Source organism: Chiloscyllium punctatum, chromosome 5 (genome assembly GCF_047496795.1).
Source record: "Chiloscyllium punctatum isolate Juve2018m chromosome 5, sChiPun1.3, whole genome shotgun sequence".
Lineage (NCBI taxonomy): Eukaryota > Metazoa > Chordata > Chondrichthyes > Orectolobiformes > Hemiscylliidae > Chiloscyllium > Chiloscyllium punctatum.
In genome coordinates this window covers 142,872,217-142,888,940 of record NC_092743.1, presented here as the reverse complement: position 1 = coordinate 142,888,940, position 16,724 = coordinate 142,872,217, and the positions used below count along the sequence as shown (strand labels likewise).

The following is a 16,724-nucleotide window of genomic DNA, read 5'->3' as shown; positions in this document are numbered from 1 at the left end:
CCGGGTCTCTGGTGTGAGGCAGCAGTGCTAACCACTGTGCCACCGTGCCGCCATCATTTGATGTGATGGTGCAGCTGGCTGGCTCGCTACTTGGGTTTATGGCATTTTAGGAATTGGTTCCAGAGTATGGTGTATCTTTTTGGTGAAGGTAAAGTGTAACAGAGTGTCTCTTTAGAGCAATTTATACATAAATAAAACAGACGATCCATTGGAATACAATGTCTGTGTCACTGGCTGATGGTTTTATGTTGCAATAATTATCATAAAGTAATCAGGATATGATTTGGAGATGCTGGTGTTGGACTGGGGTGTACAAAGTTAAATATCACACAATACCAGGTTATAGTCCAACAGGTTTAATTGGAAGCACTAGCTTTCAGAGCGCTGCTCTTTCATCAGGTGGTTGTGCTAGTGCTTCCAATTAAACCTGTTGGACTATAACCTGGTGCTGTGTGATTTTTAACTTTGTAATCAGGATAGTTTGTTATTCAGAGTAATTGCTCCTTCAGGTTTATTTCAGTACCCAATTACTGTGCATAGCTAGGCAAAGCAATGAGTTAATCAGACCATAAGATCATAAGACATAGGAGCTGGAATAAGCCTTTCAGCCCATCAAGTCTGCCTTGCCATTCAATGAGATCAATGACTGGTCTGATAATCCTCACCTTCACTTTCCCGCCTTTTCCCCATCAGCTTTGGTTTTCTGAAGGAATAAAAACCTTACAATCTCTGCCTTCAATGGACTTGATGACCCAGCCTCGACAGCCCTCCATGCTAAACATTTCCACAGATTTACTCCCCTCTGAGAGAAGAAATTCCTCCTCATCTCTGTCTTAAGGATGTCACCCTTTATTCTTAGATGATGCCTCTGGTCCTCGACTCTCACACATCAAACACTCCACAAGTCGCCTCAAAATCTTGTATATTTCATAAAGTCATCTCTCACTCTTCTAAGTTCCAATGAGTACAGGGCTAATCTACTCAACATCTCATCATGAGACAGTCCCTCAGATAAGGTATTCCAAATGTATACCTCTGGTTATAGAAAGAAGGAAGAAATACATTTACGGGGGGGACTTGCTGATATCCCAAGACACTCCTAGCTCTTGGTTACTGTTGGGAAACACAGCGATCAGATTACAATGTTCCACAAACAGTGAAAAAAACAGTGAATGATCAGTTTAATTGTTTTAATTGTGTTGGTTAAGAGATAAGTGTTGGCTAGATCACTGAAAGAACTTTACTACTTTTTGTATGGATGTGCCCTTGGGTCATTAATGCCCGTGGGAGAGGCTTGAAGGCTCAATGGTTTAATGTCACACCATCTTTGCACAGTACCTCCCCATTCTGGATCTGAAAACAATCTCAATTGTATTCAAGTCTCTGGAATGGACTTTCACTTATTAAAAGCACTATCACAGAGCCAATACTGATACTTCACAAGTTAACGGATGGAATTAATGTGCTGGAAGATTGCAACGTAAAATGTAAAAAGCAGAGAGAAAAATCCCAAATAGTTGCAGTGTAATGAATGTATTGTCTGTAGGTGGGAAAATTGCTTGAATCCAACACCAGGTAGAGTAAGTGAGATCATAGAAAATGTAAGCATTGAGGAGAATTCTTTGATTCACTCATGGGATGTGTGTCGCTGGCTGGGCCCAGCATTTATTACCCGTCCCTAGTTGCCCCTTGAGAAGGTGGGGGTGAGCTGCCTTCTTGAACCACTGTAGTCCAGCTGCTGTGGGTTAACCCACAATGCCCTTAGGGAGGGAATTCCAGGATTTTGACCCAGCGACACTGAAGGAACAGGATGGAGAATGGCTCAGAAGGGAACTTGTAGGGAGTGGTGTTCCCATGTATCTGCTGCCCTTGATCTTCTAGATGGAATTGGTCATGGGTTTGGAAGGTGCTGTCTGAGGATCTTTGGTGAATTCCTGCTGTGCATCTTGTAGATGGTACACACTGCTGTTACTGAGTGAGGAGGGAGTGGGTATCTGTGCGTGTTATGCCAATCAAGTGGGGGCTGCTTAGTTTTCTGAAAGGTGAGCCATATCCAGTCTAATAGTCTTTGGCAGAACCATGGGTCGAGAGCAGGCCATGGGCTTGACCTCAGTTACTGACTCCGAGCAAGGAAAGGGGTTTCGAGATGAATGTTTCTATTCTTGGAAGTTTTATTTTCTCCTTGAAGTTTGAATTATCTCCTGGATCTCCTGTAGCTTCCAGACAAACTTCCTGTTGTGTAATATTGACACCGTTAATTTTGATGTCGATATTTGTACGTTTATAAATGTCGGACAATTCTATAATAATTCTTCACTTTACAAATGCTTGTGGGAAATAGTGTTAGGTTTTGGTTAATTTTGAACCTGTGAAATGTCTTGGTTTACAGTGTATAGTTCTCTGTAGCTCATTCTCCTTACAATGGGTTGAACTCCAAATTCAAAAGGCATTTCTGTTCTCTCTGTGGGCCAACAAATTACATTTTAATTTCTTACCCTATCACTTTCCTGATTTTGTCCAAACCAGCTGCAGCGAGTCTCCAGCCAGACCTTCACTCTCTACGCACACTCTTAGCGAAAGTGACTGAGCAAGAATCCGGCAGGCACCCCCTTCCCTCTCTCCCCCACTCTCCTGACGGGGCTGTGCCTGTCTGTGTTACACTAACACTCATGGGAGCTCAGTGACATCAGAATTCATGGACAGCATCTCACACTAAAGCCTTCACTACGGGACAGTTCCCCAATGCTCAGGACCACCTTCACTTGTTATATCCTTCAAAAAGCAATTTAAATTCATATATAATTCACATAAAGGAAGTTACAGAGTCATAGAGTTACACAGCACGGAAACAGACCCTTCGGTCCAACCAGTCCATGCCGACCATGATCCCAAATTCGACTAGGCCCACCTGCCTGCTCTTAGCTCATATCCCTCCAGACATTTTTTATTAATGTACTTATCCAAATAACTGTACCCAGATCCACCATTTCCTCTGGATGTTCATTCCACACATGAACCACTCTCTGTAAAAGTGGAGGTCCAGCGGGCGGGACTAGGAGCAAGGGGGCGTGGTCAGAGGCAGGATGGATGGGGGGGGGTGTCCACCGCTGAAGTGGTGGGAAATGGGGCAGGTTTAACAAAAAGTGGGTGGCACAGTGGTTAGCACAGTGGTTAGCTGCCTCACAGCGCCAGAGACCAGGGTTCAATTCCCACCTCAGGCGACTGTCTGTGTGGTGGTTGCACATTCTCCCTGTGGGTTTCCTCCCACAGTCCAAAGAATGTGCAGGTTAGGTGAAGGGGTAAATGTAGGAGAATGTGTCTGGGTGGGTTGCTCTTCGGAGGGTCAGTGTGGATTTGTTGGGCCAAAGGGCCTGTTTCCACACTATAAATAATCTAAAAAAAATTGCCCTTCATGTATTTTCAGAATCTTTCTCCTCTCACCTTAAAAATGTGCCAGCTTGTGTTGAAATCCCCCACTTTAGAGAAAAGACACCTGCCATTCACCTTATCTATATCCCTCATGATTTTGTAAACCTCTATAAAGTCACCCCTCAGCCTCCTACACTCCAGTGAAAAAGGTTCCAGCCTCTCCTTATAACTCAAACCCTCCATTCCCGGCAACATCCTGATAAATCACTTCTGAACTTTCTCCAGCTTAATAAGATCCTTTCAGTAACAGGTGACCAGAACTGGACACAGTGTTCCAGAAGAGGCCTCACCAATGTCCTGTACAACCTCAACATGATGTCCCAACTCCTATACTCAGAGGTCTGAGCAATGAAGACAAGTGTGCTAAACGCCTTCTTAACCACCCTGTCTACCTGTGACACAAACGTCAAAGAATTATGTACCAGAACCACTAGGTCTCTCTGTTTTACAACACTATCCAAATTGTACTAGTCCTGCCCTTGTTATGTTTTACCGAAATACAATACTTTTTTTATAAATTCTGGCCATAGGTGAGTATTGTAAATGTGACCAAGTAACTGAGACTTTATGATGTCAGACATTTAACTGCAGGAACATAGGACAAGAAATATCAATGGAGTAACTTGCGTTGATATGCATGTCTGAGAATATTTCCAACAGTGCGGTTTGAGGATTGTGAACTGTATAAACAACAGGAAAAGCTTTCACTGTGAACTAGGTCGTATTAAGCTTTTGGTGTTAGCCAGGTTGTATTAACCTTTCAGTGGTGCTGAGTTCATGTTGCTTGATCCTTCTGTGACTTTACCTTACTAATCCAAACTGTCATCTTTATAGGACAGCTTCCCTGCACGTTTTGGAGGCATCCACTTTGTGAACCAGCCCTGGTATATTCATGCTTTATACACCATTATAAAGCCATTCCTGAAAGACAAGACCAGGAAAAGGGTAATTAACATCTCTGTCAGATGGGAAACCGATTCAGCGTGGCAATGTGCAATTCATTTGCAAATATGTTTCAGAAAATAAAACTCTGCTCTGCTAACCTAAATGGGAGAGGAAGGCAAAATTAAACAGAAAGGACGCTGCAAATGGTCAGCCCATTCTAAGTGATGGTTGCAATCAGTGCTCAATTGATCCAAGATTAATGAGGGAACAACTATATTTTAACCCTCTGAATGCTACATTAATCTTTGTATTTGTAGTCTGCAATCTGTTGCCTGATTCAAAGGGATTTGGGTAAAAGCTTTTTCACTTGGTGGTTGGAATCTGGAGCACAGAGCCTGGGAAGGTAGTGGAAGTCGGAAATCTTACAACCTTCAAAAATATCTGAATGAGCACTTCAAATATCACATCATGCAGGGATATGGGAGACGTGCTGGAAACTGGGATTAGTGCACTTACAGTGGTTATGTCAGTGCAGGCAGTGGGTTGAAGCATCTTTCCTGTGTTGTATTAATCTATGAATCTATGTATCTGTGCCATTGTTGGTATTGGGTGCGTGTGTGTATGCATATGAGGTATATGAAAAAAAACTGGTATTTAACTGTTATCCTGGATAAATGAGTCAAAACGTGTGGTGCTGGAAAAGCGCAGCAGGTCAGGCAGCATCGGAGGAGCAGGAGAATCGACATTTTGGGCATAAGCCCTTCATCAATGCTCCTGTTCCTAGGATGCTGCTGACTTGCTGTGCTTTTCCAGCAATACACTTTTTGACTGTGACTCTCCAGCATCTGCAGTCCTCGCTTTCTCCTATCCTGGGTATATGGACCAAAGAATCTTTTCCAAAATCGCATAAGTGGTGCTTGAATTTCAATATATGAATCCTTTATCAATGTGCAATTTGATGTCAACGTGGGATGAAGCGATTGTCATCACCCTCAAAGAGTTTACACAGGAACAGCTTTGAAGAACTCATTGCATTGCAGCACAATTATTGGGACAAACCAGCTCAAAGGTTAAAAATCACCCAACACCAGGTTATAGTCCAACAGGTTAAATTGGAAGCACTAGCTTTCGGAACACTGCTCCTTCATCAGGTGGTTTGTATACCCCAGTCCAACACCGGCATCTCCAAATCATCAGCTCAAAGGGGGAAGTCTAAATTCAGAATGCTTCGGTTCATACAACTAATCAACCTTCCAGTCAGTTGGAAAGGTTTCTATGCCGTGTGTGTGATGGGCATTAAGAAGCAGAAATGTTTTCATTTATAAAATGTCATGATTTCTGGTCCTTTTATTGCCTGTATTAATAATTAGATACTTCATTTCAAAATATTTTGGAGTGCCGACTGGGACTGGATGCTTACTTTGTCCTTGGGATTTGATTAGATTACTTACAGTGTGGAAACAGGCCTTTGGCCCAACCAGTCTAAACCAACCCTCCGAAGCACAATCCACCCAGGCCCATTCCCCTAACACTATGGGCAATTTCCCATGGCCAATTCACCTGACCTGCACATCTTTGGACTGTGGGAGGAAACCCACGCAGACACAGGGAGAATGTGCAAACTCCACACAGTCAGTCGCCTGAGGCAGGAATTGAACCTGGGTCTCTGGTGCTGTGAGGCAGCAGTGCTAACCACTGTGCCGCTGTGCCATGGCGTGCGAGCAGGGAGAAGGGTTACGGGGGTGAGCTGTTTGTCTGCAGTGTAGCAGCATGACACAGGCTGTAATACGAGGCAGGCAGCCTCTGTACCTGTGAGACCCACATGGTTTTAACAGATTGATTGCAGGATGTTAGAGATCTTAGTGGCTGTTGCCTGTGATTGTGCCTGACCCCCTGGCAATGCTTTGAGCTGCTGGCAGTGAACGTAATCCTCTCCTGAACTGTCAATTCCTCTTTCCTGGGAAGGTTGTGTGGCATGGCCTCCTCCTGGATTTTCTGCAGCCCTTCTGATGATGGAGATCTCGTGATGGTTTTAGATTGGGACTTCCAGAAGACCACCTCTCTACAGATAAAGGAAGAGCGAAATCTGCATAAGTCAGGATGATGTAAGATGTGCAAATGATCTTTCCACATCACTGTGACTCATTCACTTTGGGGGCAAAGATTTGAGGGCTAGCTGGTGTTGGATTACACTAACTGTGTTATTACAGTCATGTGCACCACCTGTGGGGAGAGTGTATCTGAACCCCAGAACACTGTCCTGATGGAATTCATTGTTAGAAGTGTTCTTGTGATTGTAACTAGCTACGTGCATGTCACTTTCCTGATTTGAGTTTTGTTAATGGTGGAGAGTTTTTGATGGCTCAGGAGGTGAGCTCTAACCTTGCTAACCAGTCTCCCACGAGGAATCTTGTTGAGTGCCTTACTGAAGTCCAGATAGATCACATCCACCGCTCTGCCCTCAATGATCGTCTTCATTACCTCTTTTAAGAAATTCAGTCAAGTTTGTGAGACATGATTTCCCACACACAAAGCCCTGCTGACTATCCCCTAATACAAGGGGGATGGTAATTTGATGCTCTTCGGATGGTCATTTCAGACTCGATGGGCTGAATTACCTCTGTCTGCACTGTAGGAATTGTACAATGTTGATGCTAGAGTCCTTAGGGTGTTGCTGTTGGAGGTTAAGCCCTGATCTTCCTTTGTTGACAGAGGTCATTACAAGGCTGTTACAGGGTCTGATTGCTATCTGTTATTTATCAGCAGAGTCCTGTATAGGCCAGCTTGCTGTGCAGAGGGATTGTGAATGGAGCTGAACTGTGGGGAGTGAATGGTGACCGAGCTCCAACTATCAGAGATCGAAAGCCATTGGCCAATCAGCCGGTGATTGTTAGGTGGAGGACAATTCCCTGAAGATGAATGGGGTCTTGCAGCACAGTGTTGCCATCCCTAACTCTGCCTGGGTTCCCTGACACCTAACGTGATATCCCTGAACAGATTGGTTTTAAAGATAAAACAAATTACAGGGGGGTGTTACTTTTTTAAGGATGTCTCAGGCTGCAATGACTGATCTCACCTGACAAAAATGACCTTATTTGGACAGTATTGCCTTTTGATAGCCCCACAGCAATTCTTTCTGTGCCCAGTTAATTCACTGGTGTTATTTCTGCCTGCCACTCCCTCAAGGAGGGTGTACAGGAGGGGACCCTTCTCAAAACCTGCCACTGACCACTTTTATTGTTCATCAAGAAAAAAGGTGTCACCTTGGATGCATTCTAAATTTTAAATAATCATTATTGATTTAAAAAGCTTGTCAAATCATGCCCAATTGATACCATACAGCTACATCACCAATTAGACCAACAATGCTCACATATTGGAGTGTAAATTCACACCCTGGGTGAGGTTCTGATTGTCTGCTTTAATGTGGAGTCAGTCTATGCCCTAACTCTGGGTTGAGAGTGTACCTTCCCTGTATTAGTGTGAAGTGAACACTCATTGAACACAACTATGGGAGTGATATTGCTGAAAAGTGTTTGTTCAAACATTGCCTGGAGGGTTGAATTACTTGTGTCTTTTACTACGCTACTGACATGGAAGCAGAGTTATGGTAAAGTGCTGAGCCACGACACTTGCATTTTGAACATTAAAAAAAACAATCCAAATTAATGCTGTAAATCTGATTGGAAAGAGTATTTGTGGGAAATACTCACCAGGTCAGATAGAATTTGTACTTTGATCACAGTAAGATTTTTCAAGATTGTATATATCACCATCAAAGAAGATCTAAAGGCAGGGAAACTCAATCTGCAGTCCAGATTTATGAGATAACAAAATAATTACTGTAAAATAATAACTAAGAATTGTAGATGGTAACGATATGAAACAAAAGCAGAAAGTGCTATAGAAACCCAGTGAGCCTGGTCATGTCTGTAGACAGTGAAACAGAGTCAGCGTTTGAGTCCAGTAACCTTTTGTTAGCTCTGAATAATTTCTTCCACACAGATGCTGCCAGACCTGCTGAGTTTCTCCAGCACTTTCTGTTTTGTGAAAGCAATTACCGTGTTTACTTTTAGCCACCAGGTGTCACCATTGTGCTTGATGACAATTGAGAGCGACTGAAACTAATTGTTTATTAGTCATGGAGACATACAGCACGGAAATACACCCTCCGGTTCCACTGGCCCATGCTGACCAGATATCCGAACCTAATCTAGTCCCATTTACCAGCACTGGCCCATATCCCTCCAAACCCTTCCAGTTCATATACCCATCCAAATGCTTCTTAAATGTTGTGATTGTACCAGCCTCCACCACTTCCTCTGGCAGCTCATTCCATACACGTACCACCCTCTGTGTGAAAAAGTTGCCTCTTAGATCCCTTTTAAACCCTTCCCCTCTCATCCTAAACCTATGCCCTCTAGTTCTGGACTTTCCCACCCCAGGGAAAAGACTTATTTACCCTATCCATGCCCCTCATAATTTTATAAACCACTACAAGGTCACCCCTCAGCCTCTGACACTACAGGGAAAATAAGTCCCAATTTATTCAGCCTCTCTCTGTAGCTCAAATCCTCCAACCCTGGCAACATCCTTGTAAATCTCTTCTGAACCCTTTCAAGTTTCACAACATCTTTCCGATAGGAAGGAGACCAGAATTGCACGCAATATTCCAACAATGGCCTAACCAATATCCCTTATACGCCACTACATAACCTCCCAACTCCTGTACTCAATACTCTGACCCATAAAGGAAAGCATACCAAATGCTTTCTTCACCATGTTATCTTACCTGTGACTCCACTTTCAAGGAGCTATGAACTGCACTCCAAGGTCTCTTTGTTCAGCAACAATTCCTGATGAAGGGCTTTTGCCCGAAACGTCGATTTCGAAGCTCCTTGGATGCTGCCTGAACTGCTGTGCTCTTCCAGCACCACTAATCCAGAATCTGGTTTCCAGTATCTGCAGTCATTGTTTTTACCTTTTTAACACTCCCTAGGACCTTACCATTAAGTGTATAAGTCCTGTTAAGATTTGCTTTCCCAAAGTACAGCACCTCGCATTTATCTGAATTAAACTCCATCTGCCCAATTCTCAGCCCATTGGCCCATCTGGTCAAGATCCTGTTGTAATCTGAGGTAACCCTCTTCGCTGTCCACTACACCTCCAATTTTGGTGTCATCTGCAAACTTACTAACTGTACCTCTTATGCTCACATCCAAATCATTTATATAAATGATGAAAAGCAGTGGACCCAGCATCGATCCTTGTGGCACTCCACTGGTCACAGGCCTCCAGTCTGAAAAATAACTCTCCACCACCACCCTCTGTCTTCTACCTTTGAACCAGTTCTGTATCCAAATGGCTAGTTCTCCCTGTATTCCATGAGATCTAACCTTGCTCACCAGTCTCTCATGGGGAACCTTGTTGAACGCCTGACTGAAGTCCATATAGATCACATCTACTGCTCTGCCCTCATCAATCCACTTCATTACTTCTTTAAAAAAATTCTATCAAGTTAGTGGACCAGATTTCCCACGCACAATGTTTAAGAAGGGTGGTAAAGACAAGCCAGGGAACAATAGACCGGTGAGCCTAACCTCAGTGGTGGGCAAGTTGTTGGAGGGAATCCTGAGGGACAGGATGTACATGTTTTTGGAAAGGCAAGGACTGATTACGGATCATCAACATTGTGCGTGGGAAATCTGGTCCACTAAGATCTAATCTAATCTAATCTTAGTGGACCAGATTTCCCACGCACAATGTTGATGATCCATAATCAGTCCTTGCCTTTCCAAATACATGTAGATCCTGTCCCTCAGGATTCCCCCCAACAACTTGCCCACCACTGAGGTTAGGCTCACTGGTCTATAGTTCCCTGGCTTGTCCTTACCACCCTTCTTAAACAGTGGCACCACGTTTGCCAACCTCCAGTCTTCCAGCACCTCACCTGTGACTATCGATGATACAAATATCTCAGCAAGAGGCCCAGTAATCACTTCCCTAGCTTCCCACAGAGTTCTAAGGTACACCTGATCAGGTCCTGGGGATTTATCCACCTTTATGCGTTTTAAGACATCTGATATCTCCTCCTCTGTAATCTGGACATATTTTAAGATGTTGTTATTTATTTCCCTACATTCTATATCTTCCATGTCTTTCTCACAATAAACACTGATGCAAAATACTCATTCAGTATCTTCCCCATCTCCTGTGGTTCCACACATAGTCTGCCTTGCTGATCTTTGAGGGGCCCTATTCTCTCCCTAGTTACCCTTTGTCCTTAATATATTTGTAGAATCCATTTGGATTCTCCTTAACCCTATTTGCCAAAGCTATCTCATGTCCCCTTTTTGCCCTCCTGATTTCTCTTTTAAGTGTACTCCTACTGCCTTTATATCCTGCTAAGGATTCACTCCATCCCTTCTGTCTATACCTGACATATGCTTCCTTCTTTTTCTTAACTAAAACCTCAATTTCTCTAGTCATCCAGCATTCCCTACACTTACCACCCTAACACTATTCTGATGTCTCATTGTCAACCACAGAAGTATCTGTCTGTACCTCTGATATAACATCCCCTATCATGATTGATTGTTGTAACTTGGCATACCCCTCATTCCATTACAGCTTGTCTTGGTACCAGAAACTTGGTTGTTGGTGCTGCATTCCCCTGAGAGTCCATCACCCCCTACATTTCCAAAACAGCATACCCTATTGTTTGAGGTGGGGATAGCCACAGGAGACTCCTGCACTACCTGCCTCCCTGTCTTAGCTTTCCTGGCATTAACCCATTCTGCCTGACTGTACCTTCAGTTTGTCTCCCTCCCTGCAACTGCCATCGATCATACCCCCTAGCTTTTGTATATTACTCATTGCTTCTAACTGCCGCTGTAACCAATTCATGTGATCCAATAGAATTCGCAACCAAAGACACTTCCTGCAGACTTCCTGATCCTCAGTAACATGTAAACTCTCCCTAATCTCCCATATCCAATAGGGAGAGCACATCACTCTGCTAAAGGCCATCTTAGCTCCTTCACTATCTACAGACCCAGAAAATAGCACTGTCTTACATTGTATGAATTAAGATTTTGATGAATTTGTGTTAGCTCTTAATCCCTAGATGTAATGTGCAGGTGAGTGGAAAAGTTGAAACCATCGCTAACTAACCATCAACAATACATGTCATTTTCCAGAGACATGAACTGAATAATTGATTGGATTTAGGTTGAATGTGAATAGTGTGTCTTCACCAGCTCTGACTGGTGAAGAAGAAGGAAGCATATGTCAGAAGAGATGGAGTGAATCCTTAGCAGGGTATAAAGGCAGTAGGAGTACACTTAATGGTTTTGTCTCTAGCAAGGTGGTGCAGCTCTTTGTACTGTTACTCTTTGTGCTGAACTTTCTTTGAGCTGTTAAACACTTTGCTTTCAGGATCACAGAATTGTCACAGCATAATTGCTTTAAACATGTGCCTTTTTGTTCTCAATCCTTTCATGAGTGGGAAGACTTTCCTCATTGTATTCTCTGTCCGCACCTCTCATGATTTTGAATACTTCAGTAAGACCTCCTCTTAGTTTCTCCAATCTGGTCTTTCGAGCAGAAACTCCTCATCCCTGGAACCATTCTCTTCTATATTCTTTCCAATGTCTTCACAATGATTTGGATGTGAGCATAAGAGGTACAGTTAGTAAGTTTGCAGATGACACCAAAATTGGAGGGGTAGTGGACAGCGAAGAGGGTTACCTCAGATTACAACAGGATCTGGACCAGATGGGCCAATGGGCTGAGAAGTGGCAGATGGAGTTTAATTCAGATAAATGCGAGGTGCTGCATTTTGGAAAAGCAAATCTTAGCAGGATTTATACACTTAATGGGAAGGTCCTTGGGAGTGTTGCTGAACAAAGCGATCTTGGAGTGCAGATTCATAGCTTCTTGAAAATTGAGTCACAGGTAGATAGGATAGTGAAGAAGGCATTTGGTATGCTTTCCTTTATTGGTCAGAGTATTGAGTACAGGGGTTGGGAGGTCATGTTGCAGTTGTACAGGACTTTGTTAGACCACTGTTGGAATATTGTGTGCAATTCTGGTCTCCTTCCTATCGGAAAGATGTTGTGAAACTTGAAAGGGTTCAGAAAAGATTTACAAGGATGTTGCCAGGGTTGGAGGATCTGAGCTACAGGGAGAGGCTGAATAGGCTGGGGCTGTTTTCCCTGGAGCATCGGAGGCTGAGTGGTGACCTTATAGAGTTTTACAAAATTATGAGGGACATGGATAGGATAAATAGACAAAGTCTTTTCCCTGGGGTGGGGGAGTCCAGGACTAGAGGGCATAGGTTTAGGGTGAGAGGGGAAAGATATAAAAGAGACCTAAGGGGTAACGTTTTCACACAGAGGGTGGGACGTGTATGGAATGAGCTGCCAGAAGATGTGGTGGAGGCTGGTACAATTGCAACATTTAAGAGGCATTTGGATGGGTATATGAATAGGAAGGGTTTGGAGGGATATGGGCCGGGTGCTGGCAGGTTGGACTAGATTGTGTTGGAATATCTGGTCGGCATGGATGGGTTAGTAAGAAGGGTCTGTTTCCATGCTGTACATCTCTATGACACTATGACCTCCTTGACATGTGGTGCCCAGTCCTAGGCTCAGGGCTTTAGTTCAGGCTGAGCTACTCTCTTATTTAAATTCAAAATAACATCCTGTTTACAAACCGAGCAATGCTAATTAAAAGGAAAATGATCATAATTGAAATAACTCCTCAGCCTTTTAGAAATGATTAAGGAAAGTAACTACAGTCTGATGGATTATTATTTTTATTCTGAAATATATTGCAGTTTTCAGAAATATGGCATCCATTTATTGTTGCTTGTAAACTACATCTGTGAATTAAACTTCGATTGCAATCCATTTTTTGTTAGCTCTTTCTGAAAGTTCATTGCAACTCTTTTTGCAGTAGAAGTGAAATTGGCCTTTGCCTGTGCTATAAATAGGTTCATAGCAAATCAGTGACCCAGTTTACAGTGCCCCTGACTTCCTGAACCAATTAAATCACTGCTTAAAACTGTAAAAGGTTTTTCAGCTGACTAAGCATCGGTCATTTGGGTAAAACCTTTCATCGATAGGTAGATAAATACAAGAATTGAAGGAGATGTTGTCAAGTGGAACGGAGGAAGAGACTGGAGAGTTTCCCTGGAGAAATAAACAAGGATGGGGTAGTGATTGGAACCAGGTGAATTTCATTGACTATGAGATCCCTAATTGGGGTTGTTAACCTGGGCCAATGAGGGAGCCCTGGCTGACAGGTATAAACTAAGGATTCAGGAAGTTGCCTGACTTCAGGGACTGACTCCGAGCTGGCTGGTCACAGCCAATGTATTGTGCATATTAGATAAAGGGTGACTTGGTGACGGGATACCGGCCTGTGTACAGTTCCTTCTGATGGGTTAATTGGATTTATAATCATTTTTCAGTTTTGTGATAAACATTGTGCACTTAAGAATTGCAGTATCTTAAATTGACCATTTTACTGCCATTGAGCCATACTGCTTTGAGCATTCTCATTCTGAACATCAATTTTGACTGAGTGGCTGAAAAGACACTGAGGAGGTGAATTCCTCTTGGGAAGGACTTCACAGAATTATCCCGAACTGGAAACGTATATAACAGCACATGGTGGATTACATTGCTAAACCACTGTTGTATTATTTCACCCAACATATTTATAAATGTTTGCAAATAAAACAATTTATAGAACAACCTCGATTATCTAAACAAGACAGGTGGAGAGTATTTTGTTCGGATAAGTGATTGTTTGGATAAGTAATTGTTCGGATAACTGATCTGATCGTTAACAAAGGAAGCCATACTGATCTCATGCTGTGCTCAACCAGAGTGTTTGTTTAAATCTACAATTTTGATGAGTCTGCTATTTAAACGAGCTAATCTTTGCATTTTACAAATTACAGGTTAAACTGAGAACGACTAAACCCTTATCGTTGCCTCCCTGATAAATATATCAGGGTGGCACGGTGGCAAGCACCGCTGCCTCACAGCGCCAGGGACCTGGGTTCAATTCCCGCCTCAGGCGACTGACTGTGTGGAGTTTGCACATTGTCCCTGTGTCTGCGTGGGTTTCCTCCGGGTGCTCCGGTTTCCTCCCACAGTCCAAAGATGTGCAGGTCAGGTGAATTGGCCATGCTAAATTGCCCATAGTGTTTGGTGAAGGGGTAAATGTAGGGGAATGGGTTTTAGTGGGTTGCTCTTTGGTTGGTCGATGTGGACTTGTCGGGGCCAAAAGGCCTGTTTCCACACTGTAAGTAATCTAATCAACAATTATATTCAAAAGAATATGAAATTCCAGCATTAAACAAGATCCTGAACAGCTTCTATGATCACAAGAGCATTTGTCAGTTTCTAGGAACTCAATGTCACGATAGAAAAGCAGAAGCACCACCTTGCACATGTATTTACTTTCTCTGCCATTTTGTTCATGAATGGCCCAGTAAAGTGACAGGAATAAAACCCTTACTTTTGCAGAGGGCTGTGTAACTAAGCCTTACCTAAAGAATCTCCAGCTGCTGATGCTTGAGCTGCTTGTGTTTCTTCGTTTATGCCAGGACTTTCACATTGTTTTCAGTACCGGTAACCCGAATACACTTACCTCTTTGATGGAACGTTTTTGCGGGACCTTAAGATCTTCTTCGGATAATCCGAAACTTGGATAATTGAGGTTCAGATAACCAAGGTTGTTCTGTATGCAGGTTGAATATATGATCTTAATTGAAGTAAATAGTAATTGAATGGACACTTGAGGTTTTCTAACTATTGATTTGAATTTATTGTCTGTGTGATTGTGTTTTACATAATCATTCTTTTTGTTTCCAGATCTTTCTTCATGGGAACAATTTGAACAATCTGCATCAGCTGATCCACCCAGAATACCTTCCATCTGAGTTTGGGGGCACTCAGCCTCCCTATGACATGGGAACCTGGGCACGAATATTGCTTGGTCCAGAATATAATGATGACACAGAATATCCCTACAGTTATTACAGTTCAATGTTGGATCACCATGACGGGGATTGTTCTCCCAAGCAGATGAAGAGGTTTGTGCAGTCTAATTATTTTACCATTGCATAAATAAATTTCCATTGCAGCTTTCAAAATCTGCCCTTCCGTATCTGTTGTCTTGTTATTATAATAATGTCAAATTAAAATCACCCATTAGGTTAGTGGGCAGATGAACCATGCCTTGTGGCATTGAAAGCAGACAGAGGCCGGGGTACAGACACAGGCCTGACCTGAGCTCGGCTCATCTACTGACCAGGCCTGAGGATCCACTGACTAGGCCTGAGGATCCACTGACCAGGCCTGAGGATCCACTGACTAGGCCTGAGGATCCACTGACCAGGCCTGAGGATCCACTGACTAGGCCTGAGGATCCACTGACCAGGCCTGAGAATCCACTGACCAGGCCTGAGGATCCACTGACTAGGCCTGAGGATCCACTGACCAGGCCTGAGGATCCACTGACCAGGCCTGAGGATCCACTGACCAGAAAGATCAGCTGAGCATTTTCCTGCTGGAGGGCTCATGACAGTAAGTGAGGGTAGGATGTTCCTGAAACCCTGGAGTTAAGTAACCCCTCGACATTTGCCTTAGGCTAAAACATGAAATGTGGTCACTTGGAAATGTACCAGAGGCTAGTCAGCTTCTCTGACCTCTGTGCCAGTGTTGTCTCACTGCTGACAAGAGAGAACATGAGAATGCAATCAATGAGTAAGGATCTTATCGTGAGCCCTGGAATTCAGGATTTATTAAAATAAATCAATTTTGTTGTATTCAACAGTACACATTTCCAAAGTGACTGTGAAATCATGATCTGAATCTGTGTTAGGAATATGAGCTGAAATTAATTTGAGAGGCTGGGTGTTTCCTGAATCAGTTCTGTATAATGTACAATGGAACCTCACCTGTAACTATACGGCGCTCAGTGGAGACCTAGGTTTGATTCCTGCCTCAGGTGACTGTCTGTGCGGAGTTTGCACATTCTTCCAGTGTCTGTGTGGGTTTCCTCCCACAATCCAAAGATATGCAGGCTAAGTGAATTGGCCATGCTAAATTGCCTGTCGTGTAAGGTGTATTAATCAGAGGTAAATTTTGGGTAGGGGAATGGGTCTGGGTGGATTACTCTTTGGAGGGCTGGTGTGCACTTGTTGGGCCGAAGGGCCTTTTTCCATACTGTAGGAAATCTAATCTAAACTCTCAGGGAGAAATTTAGACTTCACTGTCACACTAAGTCCAATTCCACCCTGGAGAAAGTGAGGATGGCAGATGCTGGAGATGAGAATTGAGAGTGTGGTGCTGGAAGAGCACAGCAGGTCAGGCTGCATCAGGAGCAGGAGA

General features: G+C 43.4%; 1 protein-coding gene across 4 annotated transcripts in view; it reads left to right on the top strand.

Annotated features, from left to right (window-relative positions):
* The window catches only part of LOC140477513 (clavesin-1-like), a 121,399-nt gene that overhangs the window by 60,822 nt on the left and 43,853 nt on the right, over window positions 1-16,724 (top strand). For 3 of the 4 annotated variants that reach the window (XM_072571574.1, XM_072571575.1, XM_072571576.1), the window contains exons 4-5: window positions 4,264-4,374; window positions 15,204-15,424. In XM_072571574.1, the coding sequence (XP_072427675.1) occupies window positions 4,264-4,374; window positions 15,204-15,424 (332 nt within the window). The remainder of the gene's footprint in view (window positions 1-4,263; window positions 4,375-15,203; window positions 15,425-16,724) is intronic. The other variant, XM_072571577.1, reaches the window with a different exon arrangement.